At 41.0% G+C, this 22,500-nt stretch overlaps 2 protein-coding genes across 2 annotated transcripts in view; one reads left to right on the forward strand and one right to left on the reverse strand.

The window, feature by feature from the left end:
• Positions 1-17,112, reverse strand: part of LOC113814786 (cytosol aminopeptidase-like) — a gene marked incomplete at its 3' end in the record, with an annotated part of 26,792 nt that extends 9,680 nt beyond the window's left edge. The window contains 2 exon segments of the mRNA XM_070126943.1: positions 15,192-15,301; positions 16,880-17,112. Coding sequence (XP_069983044.1) covers positions 15,192-15,301; positions 16,880-16,963 — 194 coding nt within the window.
• A 975-nt stretch (positions 17,113-18,087) lies between these two features.
• LOC113814787 (exosome complex component RRP43) overlaps positions 18,088-22,500 on the forward strand; it is a gene marked incomplete at its 3' end in the record, with an annotated part of 7,318 nt that continues 2,905 nt past the window's right edge. The window contains 3 exon segments of the mRNA XM_027366842.2: positions 18,088-18,215; positions 21,337-21,574; positions 21,933-22,040. Of these exon segments, the coding sequence (XP_027222643.1) occupies positions 18,166-18,215; positions 21,337-21,574; positions 21,933-22,040 (396 nt within the window).

Below are 22,500 nucleotides of genomic sequence, written 5' to 3' on the forward strand. Positions count from 1 at the left end.
CGCTGGGGGGTTTTGAAGTGGACTCGGAGGGTAGCCACAACCAATCTATGGTCAGTACCACAGAACTCAGCACTCCTGTACACCCTGCAATTTTGAAGGATCCTCCAACGAGTGCTAACAAGTATGTGGTCGATCTCCTTGGCTGCGTTACCCGCATCACTGTACCATGTCCAGCGATGAGGGTCTGGGCGCTGGTACCAGGAGCCAGAAATCCTCAATTTCTGGGACCTAGCAAAGTCCCGGAAAAGGAGGCTATTTTCGCTACCGGCATCAGCTCCTGAACCATGGGGACCGACAGACATCTCATAGCCAGCTCGATCACAGCCAGATACCGCATTGAAGTCGCCCAGAACAATGCGAATATCTCGTCGGGGACATCTGTCTGCCACAGATGTAAGTTTGGCGTAGAACATCTCTTTCACGTCAAGTTTACAAACATCGGTAGGAGCGTACACAGCAATAAGAGACATGAAGCCAAAAGAAAGCTTCAATCTCAATACCATTATACGCTCATCAACAGGAGTAACCTCTACTACCGAGGGCTGGAGTCTGCTGGAGACGGCAATGGCTACTCCCTGGAGATGGTGGCCATCGCTGCGGCCCGACCAGTAATAGGTGTAGCCACCTACACAGGTCGTGCCGCTGCCAGGCCTCCTCACCTCCGAGAGAGCAGCCACCTCAACTCTCAGCCTCCCCAGTTCCCTCGACAGTAGAGGCAACCGATCATCCTGACGCAAAGAACGGACGTTCCAAGCCCCCACCCTGACTTCCTGCCTGAGGTTCAGCCTCTGGCAGTCGCTCCGGGTGGATGCCACCTCTGCCACCCCCACCGACGTTGCCCCATATAAAAGGGGGTGGCGGGCTGCGTGCCCCATCATCCACCTGTGGGGTTCCCGAGGGCTTTCCCCCACAAGCTTCACTCTGGGCTGGCGGCCACCAGAGCGCAGGCGAGACGGGTAGTCCCCGTTCCCAGCCTGCGCTCCAGCAGTCGCCCTCCCAGCAGGGCCCACAGTCCGCCTCACTTGCTGGGTGGGAGGGGCTTTTCCCCTCCTCCCAGCCTCTCCATTTATATGTTTTACTGCCGATTGGTTTATATCTGGGGGGAGGAGGACTGGCAAGGCCCACCTCCCCCGAGCCTCCCATTTACCCCAGGGGGCTAGGGGGCAGGAGTTGGTACAGGGCCAGGGCGTGTCCACACACCGGTGGGCCATGGCCCTGAACCTCTGGGGCCCCCTGCTGCTCCGAGATCCCCCTCAGTTTAGCCTGGAACCGCAAGGTACCCAGTTTCCATGGGTGGCCACGAGGAGGCACTGCAGGGAGTCTCGATGATGGAGAGGCTATGCACTGGCAGGGGGAGGCTTATGCAGAGCTGCTCCCTTTTTCGCACGGGGCTAGCCAGCGGTGGCAGCTGTAAGCGAGAAGGCATGCAGAAGCTCTTAACACTAACTACACTACCACTCCATCGCTTCACACCACCCTGCGCATGAAGCACCCACCCATATATACATATATATATATACATATATATATATATATACGTATATATATATACGTATATATATATACGTATATATATATATACGTATATATATATATACGTATATATATATATACGTATATATATATATATATGTATATATATATATACGTATATATATATATATATGTATATATATATACGTATATATATATATATATATATATATATATATATATATATCTATATATATATATATATACGTATATATATAAGTATGTATATATATATATATGTATTTATATATATGTAGATATATATATATATATATATATATATATATGTATATATATATATGTATATATATATGTATACGTATATATATATACGTATATATATATATACGTATATATATATATATACATATATATATTTATACCTATATATATTTATACGTATATATATATATACGTATATATATATATACGTATATATATATACGTATATATATATATACGTATATATATATATACGTATATATATATATATATATATATATATATACGTATAAATATATATACGTATATATATATATACGTATATATATACGCATATATATATACGTATATATATATACGTATATATATACGTATATATATATATATATACGTATATATATATATACATATATATATATATATATATATATATATATATATAATTTTATCTTGCTGTTTTTTTTTGTTATCTATACGTATTCACATTTAAGGGCACCCTAACAGATTAAGCAATATCATTTGCTATACTTGAGGTCCGGCAATAAAGTTTTTGCTCAAGCATTACAGGCCACCTACACTGCCTTCTGGCAGTCTGGTAATCTTCAGTAATCATGGCATAACAGACAAGGTGCTTGCCATCATCCTTCTGAAATGTATCAGCAACCACCTCCTCAAGCAACTGAACTATATTTGGATTCACTCCAGGCAGATCCACATTAGAAATTTAAGTTACTTAACTACTGTGTATTTGGTGTAGAGCTACTGACAGCTCACTTGTCCTTGAGATGGCATTGTGAATTTTAAATTAATAAGTAAGGCAAGGATATGGCCTTGCACTAGTTCCTTCAAGTGCTTGGACTAGATTCTGGTAGGGCTATCAGCCAAAGACATTGTTGGCAACACTGTCATTACAAGGCTACTGACCTTGATTCTGCTAATACTGCAATCCTGAGTCTCTGATGAATCTAGTACTGGCATTCATCAGTGTGGCAAAAGCCTTGGCACTAGAGGTCTTTTGGACCAAAACCCAAGCTCCAGGACTGTCCTCTACTTCCCATGTCATGAGGAAGTCAAGGTAGGCCTATTCCATGTCTGGTAACTCATTAAGAGAGACCCTTGTGGTTGGAGGTGAAGGGTGGATCACCTTTTCACATATATAAGAAGCCAATGAAGACTACCAATAATGCACAAAAGGAATATAAAAAACCTAAAACTTATTAGCATTTTATTTATTTAATATATTTAACAAGTATATACTATTAGAAGACAGAGATTCATATGTACAAATCATGAGGCATTAATATTTGTAATAATAAAAAATAATGGGGAAAGAGGTAACATTACTGTCTGTCCTCAACCATAAATAAACAAGTCAAATTCAGCCCATTTCTTTTGTTTTGTACACTAACGCTGCCAACCCTATAACTCATGTACAAAAATATTGAAAACATCCTTTGCTTCCATTGATATCACAATCAGTCAAAAGGCCATTCAGGGTTCACTTATTCCATGAAATGTAAAAAATTTGCTCTAAAATATAACTTCATCCACTTGCGAGCCCCAAAATTTAGCTTTAGAATATGAAGTTGGTGAAGTTCCCCTGTCCTTCCAACTCTGGAAAACTACAGTGAAATATATATAATAGCCAATAGTCTGTGTGACCTTGCAAGCTGCAGGTTTTGAGACAAAATGTCTTCTATTCCTATTACATCCCCTTTCATGTTAGCATGTTAAAACAGATCATATACAATATACATGTTATTACTGCATGTGAAAGCTACTTAAGAAATCTTGGTAATGACTGATTGCTGTCTGAACTATCTTTTACTATAATTTACCTTGTTTCTCCTGGAACTAAATAATTTCAGAAAACGAAGTAAAAAGTATACTTGTGTAGGCCATAGGTTTATCTGTATCTGATTATTTGTTTATAACAATAACAGTGTTTTCCTATATTGAGTAGGTTGTTTTTTCAATATAGTTAAGTTAGTAACAAAAACAGAAATGCCATATGACAAGATGCAACTGAACAAGCTACTTAAATAAATTTAAATACCAATAAGAATGAAAACAATTATTAAGGTACCATCAAAATCAGTATATTTTCCCCTAATTTCCAGAGAAAGCAAACTGACTGTGCACCTGGTACTGTTTGTTTGCCAAACTCAAATCACATAGGGTGAGTGGTCACTAAGTCTGATGGTCTTGCCCCCTCTACTGACCAGCCAGAGAAGACAAAAAGATCTTTCAAAACTAAAAAGCTTTCACTAATTTCCTCACTTCATGTATCTTCTGCTTTACATTGAGATATTACATATAAATATATTCACAGAAGGTTCTTTATGGCATAAAGAACATGGCTTCTGCTGGTACTCCAAGTGCATAACAAGTCCCAAAGACAACTTCACGATGTTTCTTCCATGTAATAATGAAATCATTAGCTATAAATACAATCCCCACAACTTCAGCTCTCCCTCAACCTTCCTCCCTGACATGTATGTCACATGACTTTTTCTACAATCTACAACACAGAAGTGCCATCCTTTAGAAGGCTTTGGCCACTCCTTTGCAGTCTCTTCCTTGGGCTTAGATTTACCTGTGCATCCCTTCAGTTCATAGGACTTATGACATTCACTCACATCAACACTTGCTGCTTATCATTATTTTAAGTCGTCAAAATAAACATGATGAAGGTTGTGATTCATATCCCAACATGCTATTCTCATAAATGTAAAGATACTGTTGAAAAGTTTTCTTCCTGCATGATACACTATGCCTCAGACTCAACTGATTTATATATTTTTTAAGCTGTACTAGTGACTGGAAAGAAAAACTATTATGCACTGAAGAGTACACTTTCATTACATTCCTATCCTTAGACAAACCTGGCAACCCCTTCCTTAACCACCCTATTCAGAAATTCAATGCCTGTCTGCACATAATGACTATCCTCTCATGCTAGTCTAATTCCTTTGAATTGTGAGCTTCAGACAGACTGACCATGACATAAACAAGACTCTCATAAGAAGAAAATAAACCATTAAATCCCCTTTTATAAAAACAATGTGCAATATATGATGAATCCACAGAGCAAATATGCTAAGAGGAGAAAAACATCAGCTTTAAAATATTGGAATGTTGAAGTCAACTTAATTACCTTTCAGGTGCACCAACAGAATTTGGCGTGTCCTACTCATTCTTTCCTCACATAGGTCTAGGTTAATGACCCAAACATTCTCATCATGAAAACAACAAAATATGCAATAAAAACTGATTCTATCGTGAGAATGTAGGTTCTCTTACGTGAATGACGCTAAGGTTAGTTACAGCACTATTTAAAACCACAATTTAGAATACTATGTATCAATCTAACAGTCAAACAATAATTTCTTCCTTTAAATATTTCCATGACCCTTCCCAAATATCAAAAAAGAAGGGCCAAAGTTAAGAGAAAAAGAAATAGGGATACAAATACCAAGAGGTGTAAAAAGCACAAGGAACACCTCACCACCAAATAAAACTTGTCTTCAATTACATTGATCATTCTAACCATCCTTTCCTAACCACATCATTATATATGCATCTTTGAACAGGTCTTAAGTCATTGCAACTCTGTCATCTACACCATCTGCAGAATCTTTATGATGCCTTTGCTGTTGCCAGCAGCTATGATGTTAGATCCTTTCCGCCAGCAGACAGCAGACACAAACTCTGTGGATTCCTCTTCCTTCTGCTCAGGATCTAAAAACCACTTCCTCTGATCGAACTTTAGGCTAAATAGTTTTTTAGACAGTCCCTTATAGTAAACATAGAGGGAATTATTCTCTGAACCACAAGCCACATATTCACCATCAGTTGCCAACCCAACAAAATTCTTCTCATTTGTATGTCCCTGTAGGGATCTCACACAGTGAGCACTGTTCACATTCCAGATTTTCAGCTGGCTGTCAGTTGATGCTGAAACAATATCTTCACTGGAAATAAACTTGACATATGATACAGCTTTACGATGACCTTTGAACACCCTTACTGCTTCCTTTAGGTTTCGAAGGTCATAGTAATGAACACAGTGGTCAGCAGACCCAAATGCCAAATGATAACGACTGGCAGGATTGAACTGCACACAACATACATTTGCTTTGGCTTCCAGGCATGTCAATGACCTCTCACTATCTAATGACCACAGTTTTACTTTGTGATCATCACTGCCAGAGGCCACAAGCTTTGTGTCCATTCTGTTAAAGTCTACACTCCAGCACCTTTTCTCATGCTCTTGAAAAACATGTAACCGCTGGGCAGTGAAAGCATCCCAAACAGTGACTGTTCCATTGTAATCACTGCTAGCTAACATATGCTTCATATAATTATTCCAGCTAACACAGCTAATCTTTGAGGGACAGATCATCTCTGAGCATGGATAGTGCAGGTCTACTGTATCTCTTATTACTGTGCCATAGTCAAAAATACGGATCTTTCTTGTCAAACCTGCCACTGCAAAAAATTCACTGTCCTTATCAAATTCTATACTAGATGCAATGTTACTTGACTGATGAAACATATCACAGTTATAATTAATTGTAGCCAGAGGTCGCATGCTACTATACTGGGTAAACTTACTAATGCATTCTCCAAACTGTTCAAGACCATTCCCTTCCCCTTCCTCAACCCCAGAGTCACTGAACCCAGGAACACGCATGCTGAAGTATCGTTCCACCAACTCCTTAAAATGAAGATGCATTCGCTTCCGCTTTGCATCTATGGTGGAGGTTTGGGGGTTTGCCTGGCTGAATAAGGGTACATTGAATCCTTCTTCTGTGGGGCTTCGTGAATCCTGTGAACCATTAGAGGTTCCTGGGCAGTCAGCATCGAGAATCTCGTTCAGCAACACACCGCTAGAATTTGGCACACTATTTCCTTGGGGAACACAACTAACTAGACTATCACTGTATGGTGAGACACTTTCAAGATTTGTTTGTACGCTTGACAAATCATGAGTTATGAGTTTTAACTCCCTGCTTATTGTATCCAGCTGTTCCTCTTTGTGTTTTCTTAGTTCAGACAAGAAGTCCTTCATGAGTTCATACTTGTTACGCTTAGAGGCATTTTCCATCTGATCTCTTTTCTCCTGTAGAATACTAATAAGGTCAGATATATCACTAACACTAAGACAAGAGGAATCAAAGCTTAGGTAGTTCCGTAGTTCACTAAGTGCCGCTGACTTGTGTCTTTTTGCAAAGGCTGTTTGCAGATCCACAGCACGACGCTGTTTTAAAATTTGTTGGTTCACAGTGTGATTTGGAAAAATGTTTTCTACACTATCAATAGCAAAATTGCACTTGGGACAGCGCTTATCAGTCTCTATACTGCACACTAAGCATGCATGACAGAAAGTATGGCCACACTTGGTTACATGTGCCTCTGAGATGAGGTCAAGGCACACTGGACACAGATAATCGGAATTTATCTCTTCAGCTGTATCTTCAAGACCATTGAGTACAATAGGATGTGCTCTCTTGACTCCCCTCCCCATGCGTGTGCTGGGGCCATCAAGATGTATCTCATTGGAAGCCATGTTGTCTACTCCCTGCAATAGCTCCTGTCTGGTGTTCAGTTACGCCTGCGCTCACTTCACCCACACGTATACAACTCTGTGACCTGAAAGATACCACTCAGCATAAGCATATTAAGCAAATTACAGAATTCAAACAAACAATATTTCAGGAACATTCCCATTAAATGTAAAGAAGTTCATATCTTGACATCTTTCAGGTCACTTTAGAGAGGACAACCTAAAGAACCTAACTTTACCATCTCTGAGCTGAATCTGAAACTCATGGGTAGGGACTCAAAGCCTCATTTTCAAAGGGTTCTTCCATCCAAAAAACAAGAAAGGACATCAAAGGATTTAGAGCAAAGACCTTCAGACATCAAACGTCTGTATTCTTAAATAATTTTCAAGGGCCACAACTTGTGTCATTATACAGAGAGGAGAGGAGAGGTGAGGAGAGGAAAGGGAGAGGCGAGGAGAGGAGAGAATAGAACAAAATAGAAGAGAAGAGATATGCACATATAGTGTATATGCAAATATTAAGTGCTCCCTAAAACACATTCCAATGGACTGTAAACAGTTTCTTAATTTTTGGTTTCTTAATCAAAAACTTTGTTGCACTGCCCTTCCTGCAATCATTTTCTCATAAATTTTCAGAAAATTCTATACATGCAACACAAGATTTTTCATGGTCTTCAGTTTTTTCTACACCTTTATATTTGCTTGATGCTTGAGGAGAGCAGCAGCATCATAATCATGCATCTCACACTCCCATTACAATTAAATCTAATGAAATGTGCAAACTGAAAGTGTGCACACTCACTCACTCAAACACACACACACAGGAACACACACACACATGAACACACACAAAGACACATGTACACACACACACACACACACAAAGACACATGTACATGCACACACACAAAGACACATGTACATGCACACACAAAGACACATGTACATGCACACACACAAAGACACATGTACATGCACACACACAAAGACACATGTACATGCACACACATTCACAAACTCACTCACACACACTCACTCACTCACTCACTCTCTCACACTCACTCACTCACTCACTCTCTCACACTCACTCACTCACTCTCTCACACTCACTCACTCACTCTCTCACACTCACTCACTCACTCTCTCACTCACTCACTCACTCACTCACTCTCTCACACTCACTCACTCACTCACTCACTCTCTCACACTCACTCACACTCTCTCACACTCACTCACTCACTCTCACACTAACTCTCTCACATTCACTCTCTCACATTCACTCACTCACTCTCACACTCACTCTCTCACTCACTCACTCACTCACTCACTCACTCACTCTCTCATACTCACTCACTCACACTCACTCACTCACTCTCTCACACTCACTCACTCTCTCACACTCACTCACTCTCTCACTCACTCACTCTCTCACACTCTCTCTCTCTCACTCCCTCACTCTCTCACACTCTCTCTCTCTCACTCCCTCACTCTCTCACACTCAATCACTCTCTCACACTCAATCACTCTCTCACACTCAATCACTCTCTCACACTCAATCACTCACTCACTCTCTCACACTCAATCACTCACTCACTCTCTCACACTCACTCACTCACTCACTCTCTCACACTCACTCACTCACTCACTCTCTCACACTCACTCACTCACTCACTCTCTCACACTCACTCACTCACTCACTCTCTCACACTCACTCACTCACTCACTCACACTCACTCACTTTCTCACACTCACTCACTCACTTTCTCACACTCACTCACTCACTCACTCACTTTCTCACACTCACTCACTCACTCTCTCACACTCACTCACTCACTTTCTCACACTCACTCACTCACTTTCTCACACTCACTCTCTCACACTCACTCTCTCTCTCACTCACTTACTCTCTCACACTCACTTACTCTCTCACTCTCTCACACTCACTTACTCTCTCACACTCACTCACTCTCTCACACTCACTCACTCTCTCACACTCACTCACTCACTCACTCACACTCACTCACTCTCTCACACTCACTCACTCACTCACACTCACTCACTCACTCACTCTCTCACACTCACTCACTCTCTCACACTCACTCACTCACTCACTCACTCTCTCACACTCTCTCACACTCACTCACTCACTCTCTCAAACACACACACACAGGAACACACACACACATGAACACACACAAAGACACATGTACACACACACACACACACACACAAAGACACATGTACATGCACACACACAAAGACACATGTACATGCACACACATTCACAAACTCACTCACTCTCTCACACTCACTCACTCAATCACTCTCTCACACTCACTCACTCACTCTCTCACACTCACTCACTCACTCTCTCACACTCACTCACTCACTCACTCTCTCACACTCACTCACTCACTCTCACACTCACTCTCTCACTCACTCACTCACTCACTCACTCACTCACTCACTCTCTCATACTCACTCACTCACACTCACTCACTCACTCACTCTCTCACACTCACTCACTCTCTCACACTCACTCACTCTCTCACTCACTCACTCTCTCACACTCAATCACTCTCTCACACTCAATCACTCTCTCACACTCAATCACTGTCTCACACTCAATCACTCTCTCACACTCAATCACTCACTCACTCTCTCACACTCACTCACTCACTCACTCTCTCACACTCACTCACTCACTCACTCTCTCACACTCACTCACTCACTCTCTCACACTCACTCACTCACTCACTCTCTCACACTCACTCACTCACTCACTCTCTCACACTCACTCACTCACTCACTCTCTCACACTCACTCACTTTACCTCCACTCCTCACTCACACACTCCACTCACTCACTCACTTTCCACACTCACTCACTCACTCTCTCACACTCACTCACTCACTCTCTCACACTCACTCACTCACTCTCTCACACTCACTCACTCACTCTCTCACACTCACTCACTCACTCTCTCACACTCACTCACTCACTCTCTCACACTCACTCACTCTCTCACACTCACTCACTCTCTCACACTCACTCACTCTCTCACACTCACTCACTCTCTCACACTCACTCACTCTCTCACACTCACTCACTCTCTCACACTCACTCACTCTCTCACACTCACTCACTCTCTCACACTCACTCACTCTCTCACACTCACTCACTCTCTCACACTCACTCACTCTCTCACACTCACTCACTCTCTCACACTCACTCACTCTCTCACACTCACTCACTCTCTCACACTCACTCACTCTCTCACACTCACTCACTCTCTCACACTCACTCACTCTCTCACACTCACTCACTCTCTCACACTCACTCACTCTCTCACACTCACTCACTCTCTCACACTCACTCACTCTCTCACACTCACTCACTCTCTCACACTCACTCACTCTCTCACACTCACTCACTCTCTCACACTCACTCACTCACTCACTCTCTCACACTCGATCACTCACTCTCACACTCGATCACTCACTCTCTCACACTCACTCACTCTCTCACACTCACTCACTCTCTCACACTCACTCACTCTCTCACACTCACTCACTCTCTCACACTCACTCACTCTCTCACACTCACTCACTCTCTCACACTCACTCACTCACTCTCTCACACTCACTCACTCTCTCACACTCACTCTCTCTCTTACACTCACTCACTCACTCACACTCACTCACTCACTCTCTCACTCACTCACTCACTCACTTACTCACTCACTTACTCACACTCACTCACTCACTCATTTACTCTCACACTCACTCACTCTCTCACACTCACTCACTCTCTCTCTCACACTCACTCTCTCTCACACTCACTCTCTCTCACACTCACTCACTCTCTCACACTCACTCACTCTCACACTCACTCACTCTCTCACACTCACTCACTCTCTCACACTCACTCACTCTCACTCTCTCACACTCACTCACACTCACTCACTCTCACTCACTCACTCTCACTCTCTCACACTCACTCACTCTCACTCTCTCGATCACTCACTCTCTCACACTCGATCACTCACTCTCTCACACTCGATCACTCACTCTCTCACACTCGATCACTCACTCTCTCACACTCGATCACTCACTCTCTCACACTCGATCACTCACTCTCTCACTCACTCACTCTCTCACACTCACTCACTCTCTCACACTCACTCACTCTCTCACACTCACTCACTCTCTCACACTCACTCACTCTTACACTCACTCACTCACTCACACTCACTCACTTACTCTCTCACTCACTCACTCACTCACTTACTCACACTCACTCACTCACTCACTTACTCACACTCACTCACTCACACTCACTCACTCTCTCACACTCACTCACTCTCTCTCACACTCACTCACTCTCTCACACTCACTCACTCTCACTCTCTCACACTCACTCACTCTCACTCTCTCACACTCACTCACTCTCACTCTCTCACACTCACTCACTCTCACTCTCTCACACTCACTCACTCTCACTCTCTCACACTCACTCACTCTCACTCTCTCACACTCACTCACTCTCTCACACTCACTCACACTCACTCACTCTCTCACACTCACTCACACTCACTCACTCACACTCACTCTCTCTCACTCACACTCTCACACTCACTCTCTCTCACTCACACTCTCACACACACTCACTCATTCACACTCTCACACTCACTCACTCATTCACACTCTCACACTCACTCACTCATTCACACTCTCACACTCACTTACTCATTCACACTCTCACACTCACTTACTCATTCACACTCTCACACTCACTTACTCATTCACACTCTCACACTCACTTACTCATTCACACTCTCACACTCACTTACTCATTCACACTCTCACACTCACTTACTCATTCACACTCTCACACTCACTTACTCATTCACACTCTCACACTCACTTACTCATTCACACTCTCACACTCACTTACTCATTCACACTCTCACACTCACTTACTCATTCACACTCTCACACTCACTTACTCATTCACACTCTCACACTCACTTACTCATTCACACTCTCACACTCACTTACTCATTCACACTCTCACACTCACTTACTCATTCACACTCTCACACTCACTTACTCATTCACACTCTCACACTCACTTACTCATTCACACTCTCACACTCACTTACTCATTCACACTCTCACACTCACTTACTCATTCACACTCTCACACTCACTTACTCATTCACACTCTCACACTCACTTACTCATTCACACTCTCACACTCACTTACTCATTCACACTCTCACACTCACTTACTCATTCACACTCTCACACTCACTTACTCATTCACACTCTCACACTCACTTACTCATTCACACTCTCACACTCACTTACTCATTCACACTCTCACACTCACTTACTCATTCACACTCTCACACTCACTTACTCATTCACACTCTCACACTCACTCATTCACACTCTCACACTCACTCACTCATTCACACTCTCACACTCACTTACTCATTCACACTGTCACACTCACTTACTCATTCACACTCTCACACTCACTTACTCATTCACACTCTCACACTCACTTACTCATTCACACTCTCACACTCACTTACTCATTCACACTCTCACACTCACTTACTCATTCACACTCTCACACTCACTTACTCATTCACACTCACTTACTCATTCACACTCTCACACTCACTTACTCATTCACACTCTCACACTCACTTACTCATTCACACTCTCACACTCACTTACTCATTCACACTCTCACACTCACTTACTCATTCACACTCTCACACTCACTTACTCATTCACACTCACACTCACTCACTCACACTCTCACACTCACTCACTCATTCACACTCTCACACTCACTCACTCATTCACACTCTCACACTCACTTACTCATTCACACTCTCACACTCACTTACTCATTCACACTCTCACACTCACTTACTCATTCACACTCTCACACTCACTTACTCATTCACACTCTCACACTCACTTACTCATTCACACTCTCACACTCACTCACTCATTCACACTCTCACACTCACTTACTCATTCACATTCTCACACTCACTTACTCATTCACACTCTCACACTCACTTACTCATTCACACTCTCACACTCACTTACTCATTCACACTCTCACACTAACTTACTCATTCACACTCTCACACTAACTTACTCATTCACACTCTCACACTCACTTACTCATTCACACTCTCACACTCACTCATTCACACTCTCACACTCACTCACTCATTCACACTCTCACACTCACTCACTCATTCACACTCTCACACTCACTCACTCATTCACACTCTCACACTCACTCACTCACTCACTCACTCTCACACTCACTCACACTCTCACACTCACTCACACTCTCACACTCTCACACTCACTCACACTCACTCACACTCTCACACTCACTCACACTCTCACACTCACTCACACTCTCACACTCACTCACACTCTCACACTCACTCACACTCTCACACTCACTCACACTCTCACACTCACTCACACTCTCACACTCACTCACTCTCACACTCACTCACTCACTCACTCTCAACACTCACTCACTCACTCTCACACTCACTCACTCACTCACTCTCACACTCACTCACTCACTCACTCTCACACTCACTCACTCACTCACTCACTCACTCACTCACTCTCACACTCACTCACTCACTCACTCTCTCACACTCACTCTCTCACACTCACTCTCTCACACTCACTCTCTCACACTCACTCACTCACTCTCTTACACTCTCACACTCACTCACTCACTCTCTCACACTCACTCACTCACTCTCTCACACTCACTCACTCACTCTCTCACACTCACTCACTCTCTCACACTCACTCACTCACTCTCTCACACTCACTCACTCACTCTCTCACACTCACTCACTCACTCTCTCACACTCACTCACTCACTCTCTCACACTCACTCACTCACTCTCTCACACTCACTCACTCACTCACTCTCTCACACTCACTCACTCACTCTCTCACACTCACTCACTCACTCTCTCACACTCACTCACTCACTCTCTCACACTCACTCACTCACTCTCTCACACTCACTCACTCACTCTCTCACACTCACTCACTCACTCTCTCACACTCACTCACTCACTCTCTCACACTCACTCACTCACTCTCTCACACTCACTCACTCACTCTCTCACACTCACTCACTCACTCTCTCACACTCACTCACTCACTCTCTCACACTCACTCACTCACTCTCTCACACTCACTCTCTCACTCACTCACTCTCTCACACACACTCACTCACTCTCTCACACTCACTCACTCACTCACTCTCTCACTCATTCACTCACACTCACTCACTCACTCTCTCACACTCACTCACTCTCTCACACTCACTCACACTCACTCACTCACTCTCTCACACTCACTCACACTCACTCACTCACTCTCTCACACTCACTCACTCACTCACTCTCTCACACTCACTCACTCTCTCACACTCACTCACTCTCTCACACTCACTCTCTCACACTCACTCTCTCACACTCACTCTCTCACACTCACTCTCTCACACTCACTCTCTCACACTCACTCTCTCACACTCACTCTCTCACACTCACTCTCTCACACTCACTCACTCTCACTCACTCACTCTCACTCACTCACTCTCACTCACTCACTCCCACTCACTCTCTCACACTCACTCACTCTCTCACACTCACTCACTCTCACACTCATTCACTCACTCTCTCACACTCACTCTCATACTCACTCACACTCTCACACTCACTCTCACAGAGAGACAGAACAAGAGGAAAGAATGGAGGAAGAGGAGAGAGAATCCAGCATCAAACACTTACTACTGCAAGAGTCGGCTTAGATTTCCTGAAGATTCTGTGTTGACATGGTGGGCTCCATCACTGAGAGTCTCCTTGCCATCATTATCATAAACACCAACCACAACACCGGCCTGAAAGGAAATCAATTGCTCTTAAATTGTTACGTTAATTGTTACTGCACAGCCAGTTGTGGTAATTTGGATTGTTGAATAAATTTTGTGACATGCAGTTGGGATCCATACTGTAAAGAATTACCCGGCTTTATCAATGTTTTCTTTTTCATTAAAGGTACCTAAACAAACACTCATCCACAGAGAGGTAGATAAGCCAAGAGGGTATTATACCAAATATGCAGCATGTCTGCCACTGGACTCATAATATATTGGTACAGTGTCCGTTGGCACTTTAGTAAAGAACTTTTATCCTTCACCACATACATTCTGGGAAGGAGGAGCTTGTAGATCTCACTGGCAATTTGACTTCAAATAGGGAACCTGTACAAATTTTTCTTGTAACTACACTGGCAGCATTCCATGCAAGGCCAGTGGAGCTCTGTTGGGGGAATGAAACAGATACAGAGGCCAGGGTTAATCTTTACAATATGGATGCTCTAAGTTAGGGCAATTTGAATTCTTGTAGAGGACAAAAAGTTGCAGTCGTCACTACAAGAAAAAATCTGCAGATATGAATGGTAATGCCACATATAAAGGTAAAAGATTGTGGGAAGCACTGTTCTCTGCTGAAGTAAACAAGACTTCAATTTGCCTATAGAGTTCCAAGCAATGCAATTAAATGCTTTGAAATCTCACCCTCATTATAATGTAAAGATAGTAGAAAAGTGCGACCAAAGACAAGATTTGGTTAGGTTAAGATTTGTTAGGTTCACTTAGATTAAACTAAGTTGTTTCGGTAGATTAGGCAAGGTTAAGTTACAGTATGCTATCCCCTGTCCCTGCAATTGGAAGGTGTGCACCTATACATGGACAGTATGCGGGGCTAAATAATAATAATAATAATAAAAAAAAAAAAAAAAAAAAAAATCATCCATAAAATCTGGTATCAATTCCCTGCATTCAACTGGACAAGGCAGTGTTGATTGTGCGGCAAAATCAAGAGAACGATTGACCTGACAAAACGTTTCATGAGGCATTGCATGGCAAACAGGGCAAGGGTTGGAGGTAGTTTACCCCTAATGTTGACAAAAATACATAACTACTACACAGTTTATAAACCACTTCCCAAGGACATATCTTTCCCTCCCTGCCCTTCTGATCTAGTTGCTATCACTGCCTAGTAGCAATGTAAATGCCAACTAGACATCTTAAGAAACCTATACATACCAAACGTGATGAATTTCAAGATGCATGACTACTCTTGAAAATTACCCTAGAATACTGTTTGGTTGGTTTTGAACTGCTTTAGCTGTCAACATTACACCATAATTATCTGTAAATTTACAACATAATGATTTCCCGCCAGACGAGGGATACTTTCTTTTGTAAAGATTCCTCAGAATAAAGACTTTCATAAGTCATCCCTCCTCAACACACTCCCTCTATCGGAAAGAAGCAAAAATACGGGAATAATCACGTCTACTTCTTCAAGAGGTAGGCCTACCGCATCCCGAGCGGGGATTCCCCACTAAAATTTCTCAAGAAAACCCTCTTTTGGATAAAAATGAAAATCCCTTTCTTGCCCCGCCTCCTAACCTTGTTTTCCACAGAGTAGAATCGCGCAATTCTTAGTTGCGCCAGCACTCTCGTTCTCATTCCACATCGGGCAATAAAGGCCATAATGTAAGGAGAATCACAATATAAGACGTTGATTCCGTCGCCGACCCAACTCCAAGGCCGACCTCGAGCGGTGTTGCCATCGACACATTTGGAGATGCGCTACACTTGTCCCTCATTTCCACATAAATTAGTCCTAAAACCTATTGGATTCGACCTTTGAGTCTTTTATGCGAACGAAAGACATGAAATATTCGACTTTTAAATCCAGTAGATCCGACCTTCCACTGCGCTAGATTCGACCTTCTAACTCGCTAGATGCGACCTTCCTATTCTGCTAGATTCGACCTTAAAACCCTCAATATCAAACCTATTGTCACCGCTAGAGTTTCAAATAAATGCGATAATGATTGAATAATGTTTATCAATTAAATGCCAGTGTAATGCTTAAAGTTCTCACAAGCAGAAAATGATACAAGAGTATATCAGTTCAGTAAGATGAGGGAAGAACCCATTCAGTTGACCCATAAGTTTATCTTAATGTTGGTCTTTTATCATGATTGATAATCAGGCATCACCCCTAAACTTATAATACTTTAAATAACCCCCACCACGCGCCTAATTACTACAATCTCGCCAACCAGTATGTATTTTAGCACTTGCAGCATCTTCCCTCCTTTAAAATCGCTCGATTTAGTCCGCGGCTGAGATCAGAAACGTTGATTGTGTAATTATACTTAGATAACGCATCTCCATCAGAATAACACATATTCTGGCAAAAATATTGAAGCATCAATTACAAATCTTGCGTCGTGGAATTAATCACTTGCATAGTTTCTCCTACAGTGGGCAACCTTTCCGCTCCGGAGAACCTCGGCTTATTTCTTCAAAACACATTTTCCTCTTTTCTTCTTTTCTGCTTATAAGAATAGCTGGTAATCTCATACTAAACTTTTAGTGATTTTTGAGAGGGATAAATGGACATATCAATTTATATATATATATATATATATATATATATATATATATATATATATATATATATATATATATATATATATATATATATATATATATATATTTTACCGGTACTGTAACAGAATAATTTGATTAATTTTACGTCCATGTAATTTTTAAAACAAAACTGTTGAAAATCCTAATTTCATATAACGCAACTTTAACCGCGCTAAACAGAGCATCTTGAATGAAGCAGGTCTGGCCCTGACTCGAATGCACTCCGCCCGCTCTGTCAACAAAACAACAACATGACGACCAACGAGACGTGGAAATCCTTTGAGCCAGACAGCTATTATAGGTGGGTTTGTTGTCATATGACTTAAATGTGAAATAGAAAAAGAAAAATCTAATAGAAATGCGTTCATAATATTTAGAAGGAAAGTTGCTCTGATTTTTTTGGAAACTTTAATCTGAGAGAGCCTTGTGCTCAGAGGACCCATACCACAGACTCATGCCTCGTGGTTTACGCTAAAATTATTGTTCTATTCAATTTTAAGAATGTTCCTCAGTCATGGTATGGTAATTTGGTAATTTTACACAATAGTTCCTCATAATGGGTTTCGACAATTTTGGTATTGATGGATTACTCTCGTTCTCTACTATTCAAATAGATATAGATTTTTGCGCTGAAACCTCCCCAATTAGCGACAATCTTGGCCATGGTAGCAGTAGAGAGCATGAAAGGTATCAGGGAAATTGGGTACAGGGAAATTTCCAGCCAGCCTTCTTTTAAACGAGAAATAATATATGCAAACGATAGAGCGAGTGATTCCAAGAAACTTATCTTCTATAAACTTCAGCTGTAACTCAATAATAACAAAGTTATTGGACACTCAAGTGTCCAATAACTTAACTCAGTATTTTAAAAATTGCCGTCTGATATCCTGTCCTTCCTTTTGTAAACAGAACAAGGAATAAGTTAAAGACACCATCGCACATAGATCGAGGGAAATGGACACTGCCATCTTATAAAGCTGGAAAAATAGAAGGGGATAGAATATAGTTTAAGATGTGCAGGCCTTAGTGTTTTTGTTCTGATTTGCTGTGTAAATCATTGAAATTCTTCCAAAAAATACAGTGCATACACGCTAAAACCATTTACGACAGGTATCCCATATATGAGACATCCAGAAAAATAAACATTGCCTGGTGTCCCACTAGTGTGACGTTGGATCGGAGCTCGCGCTCCGAATATGTCGCCGATTTTGTTTCAATTTCCAAATATAGCTGTGTTAGTGGGTTAAGCAACTTTGACGTCGGGGAGTACAAGTTCCGTCACTCGTTAAGCAGTCATATGTGATGGAGAACAGCAGCATTACAGCGTTAAACAGTGAAGGAATTATCCATTCCAAAAACAATCATTTCGAAAGTCGAAGGCAGGCTGAATCTGAAATTTTACCAGAAATTGTAGGGTTAAATATGAATAATTTACACAGATTCAGTCACTATGCTATTCAATGAATGTGGTTCTGCCTCCTGCGACCCTCATGTAGGGGTTTCTGCCCTCACCCCCGTCCAGGAAAGCAAAAAATGGGGCTGCAGGGGGCACAGCCCCATGCCTTCAACAATATTGTGCCTTATTCTGTACATATTATTTATATTTTATCCTGCAATTTCCCTGGTACCTTTTATGCTCTCCCCTGTAATTGGGGCCAAGAATGTTGCAGCATTATTTCTATATTTTTGGATACTAGAGAGTGAGAGGAATCCAATGACACCAAAATTGTTAAAATCAGTTATGTGAAGGTATTAAGTAAAATTACTGATGGTATTGCCAAATACTGATGTGATGACCAAATATAAAGTTATCTCTATCATTCTATATCTTAACTCTGGTGCTAACATTTAGTTATATACTGCTTTAGTTCAGGTTCCATTATGATCACTGTATTTATCTGTCTCCTTATTTTCATCTTCATAGTCACTGTAAACCTGTCTTAGTCTTGGGCTCTGTCATAGTCGGACTATTGATGACCCATCACTATTATTCTCAATCTCAGTCATTCTCAGGCTTCATTAGTCACAGTCAGTCTCAGTCACTGTCATTATCAGCCTTAGTGACTGCCATAGTTAATCTTGGTTTTTGCCAAGGCAGTCTCACTCATGCTTAAAACTCTTATAAGTCAGTCATAGTTGGGTACCTCCTTAATACTTACCCCGTTGTTCTTTCTTAGTCACTTTCAGTTTCAATTGTAGCCTATACAGAAATGAAGTTTACAAAGAGTGTCTAAAGAGTGTTTTATTTTTAGGTACATCCATTAAAGCATATGAATCATTGATGCGATTTTAACATTTAACTTAAATTGTGAATCTGTCGACAATATTTTGATCTACTATTTCATCTGGTAGACTGTTCATTTGCTCCAGAACTCACTGGTTGATTTTTTTTTTTTTTTTTTTTTTATCACAGCTGACGAATATTCCGTAGCCAAAACCTTAAGGTCATCTATAATTGTCATTGTGGACCAAAAGACCTCTCCTTAATTTGTCTATTTCACTGATTAACTTAACTTTTGATAGATAGAATCATATTGACAGTTTCCATTGTCTTGAAATAAGTTTTGTGGCTTGTGTTGAAGTCTTTCAAGGTCTATAATATCTACAATTGAATATAGGTACATGTCTGTACACAGCATTCTAAAGATAATCTCATATATTTTTCTGTATGAAATTAAAAGAACTAAAATTACCATGCATACCATATCCACTGTGACTTCAATTTATTAATTGTGTTTGTACATAGTATAGGCCTATACATGGTATCCCTTATGGCAGTTTAGAGACTTCTCTGGAGCACGTTACTTTTCCACCCAATCAAAAAGGCAGTATCCCAATTTGATATTTTGTCTCAAATATCATATATATATATACACTTATTTTTTACACTAGAGTTCTGTAAAGTACTGTATGCCTTTTCATAACCTGGAAATACAACATCTGCTCCATATCCATTATCCAAAGGCTTTACTCCAAAAATTGTGTCTGATGACTATAAGTATAATCTCTCATTACAAAACCATGTTGATTCACACTGATATTTTCTTTTGCATGCCTCATGAAGGAGTCTCATCTCAAGCTTTTCATTAATTTATGTATACATGTCAAGCTTCTTATGTTTTTTGATATATAAACCTTCAAATCATGTGGAATCTGTCCACTGTCTAATGATTTGTTCTCATAAGCAGGACAGTTATAAAGGTACTAACATAATAACAAATATCATATCTGTAATCAAAGTAGCAAAAAGGACATAATTTCCAAAGAAACTGCAATGTTAAAGAAAGAAAGAAAGAAAGAATAAGATGGGAATAAAATGACAGAAGTGGATTCACACTTAACCCCTTTATTTGAAATGAAGTAAATCAGTTCCACATAAGTCTTTTATGTGACTTACTCAATAACATAATTCTTTTCTACAGGAGCTTCCTGGATAAGAAGAAGCGGCCAGATGGACGAGGTCTGACAGATTCTCGCAGTATCATGATCCGAGTGGGAACAGTCACTACTGCTGAGGGCTCCTCCACAGTCCGTATGGGTCATACTACAGTCATGTGTGGCATCAAGGCTGAAATAGCAACACCAGCCCTTCGACAGCCAGATCAGGGATTAATTGTCCCTAATGTTGAGTTATATGCTTGTTGCTCACCTATGTTTAAGGCAAGTGTTTTCTTGGAACCAGGCAAGTAGCAAGAACACAAGTCAGCTCACAGGAGTAATAGCAGAAGTAGATTTATAAAGATTAAGTAATTGTAGCAGTAATAACAGTCAAAGCTTTAGGAATGGTAGTTGTGGTGTTTATAATACAGAAGCTGTCAGGCAGTAAATACATGTAGAAATATATAAAGATCCTTTTGATCTGTAGGATTAATATACATGAATATTTTTTTTATCAATAAAACTTATTAGTATGGTTACTAAGTGACAGTTATTGGTCAGAATACAAGTGGATACTTTAGAGTAGATGTTATGATTTAAATTATTTATTTTGGATTTATATTGATTTTCATTCTTTCAGGCTGGTCCACCGGGAGAAAAAGCTATCAGTACAAGTCAGTTCCTAAAGAACGTGATAATAAGTTCTGGGATGTTGGACCTAACAGAATTGTGCATTGTGAATAATAAGGTATGTTTGTACTTACAAGATAAAGGTTTAAAAGTGATATGATTATTATACATAACCCATAGTTCAGATATACTGCTAAAATTATTTCTACTTTTCCTAAAAAAAAAAAATGGATTCCTTAGACTGCTGAAACAAGCCTAAGTGGCCTCTACTTTATTTATAGGAAATTTTGCTGGAAGCAGTGATAGAAGTTTTTTTAAGGACCAAAACAATATAACATTCATTATTAACACCAAAATAAATGGGTTTATTAATGCCTATGCAAAATTTAACCCATTGGATCTGGTTGTGTCATGGAAATCACGGTGCCAAAAACACAGGCAGTGGTTTACGTAAGTGGCCATTATCCTAGGCATGAGCGGTGACAAGATTCTGTGCCTCCCCTTTGCAAAGTTCTTTTTTGTAAACTTTTAAAGTTTTACTGCCATTTTCCAATGTCCATATTTGTTTTTTGACTTGC

Source organism: Penaeus vannamei, chromosome 11, assembly GCF_042767895.1.
Source record: "Penaeus vannamei isolate JL-2024 chromosome 11, ASM4276789v1, whole genome shotgun sequence".
NCBI classification, from domain to species: domain Eukaryota; kingdom Metazoa; phylum Arthropoda; class Malacostraca; order Decapoda; family Penaeidae; genus Penaeus; species Penaeus vannamei.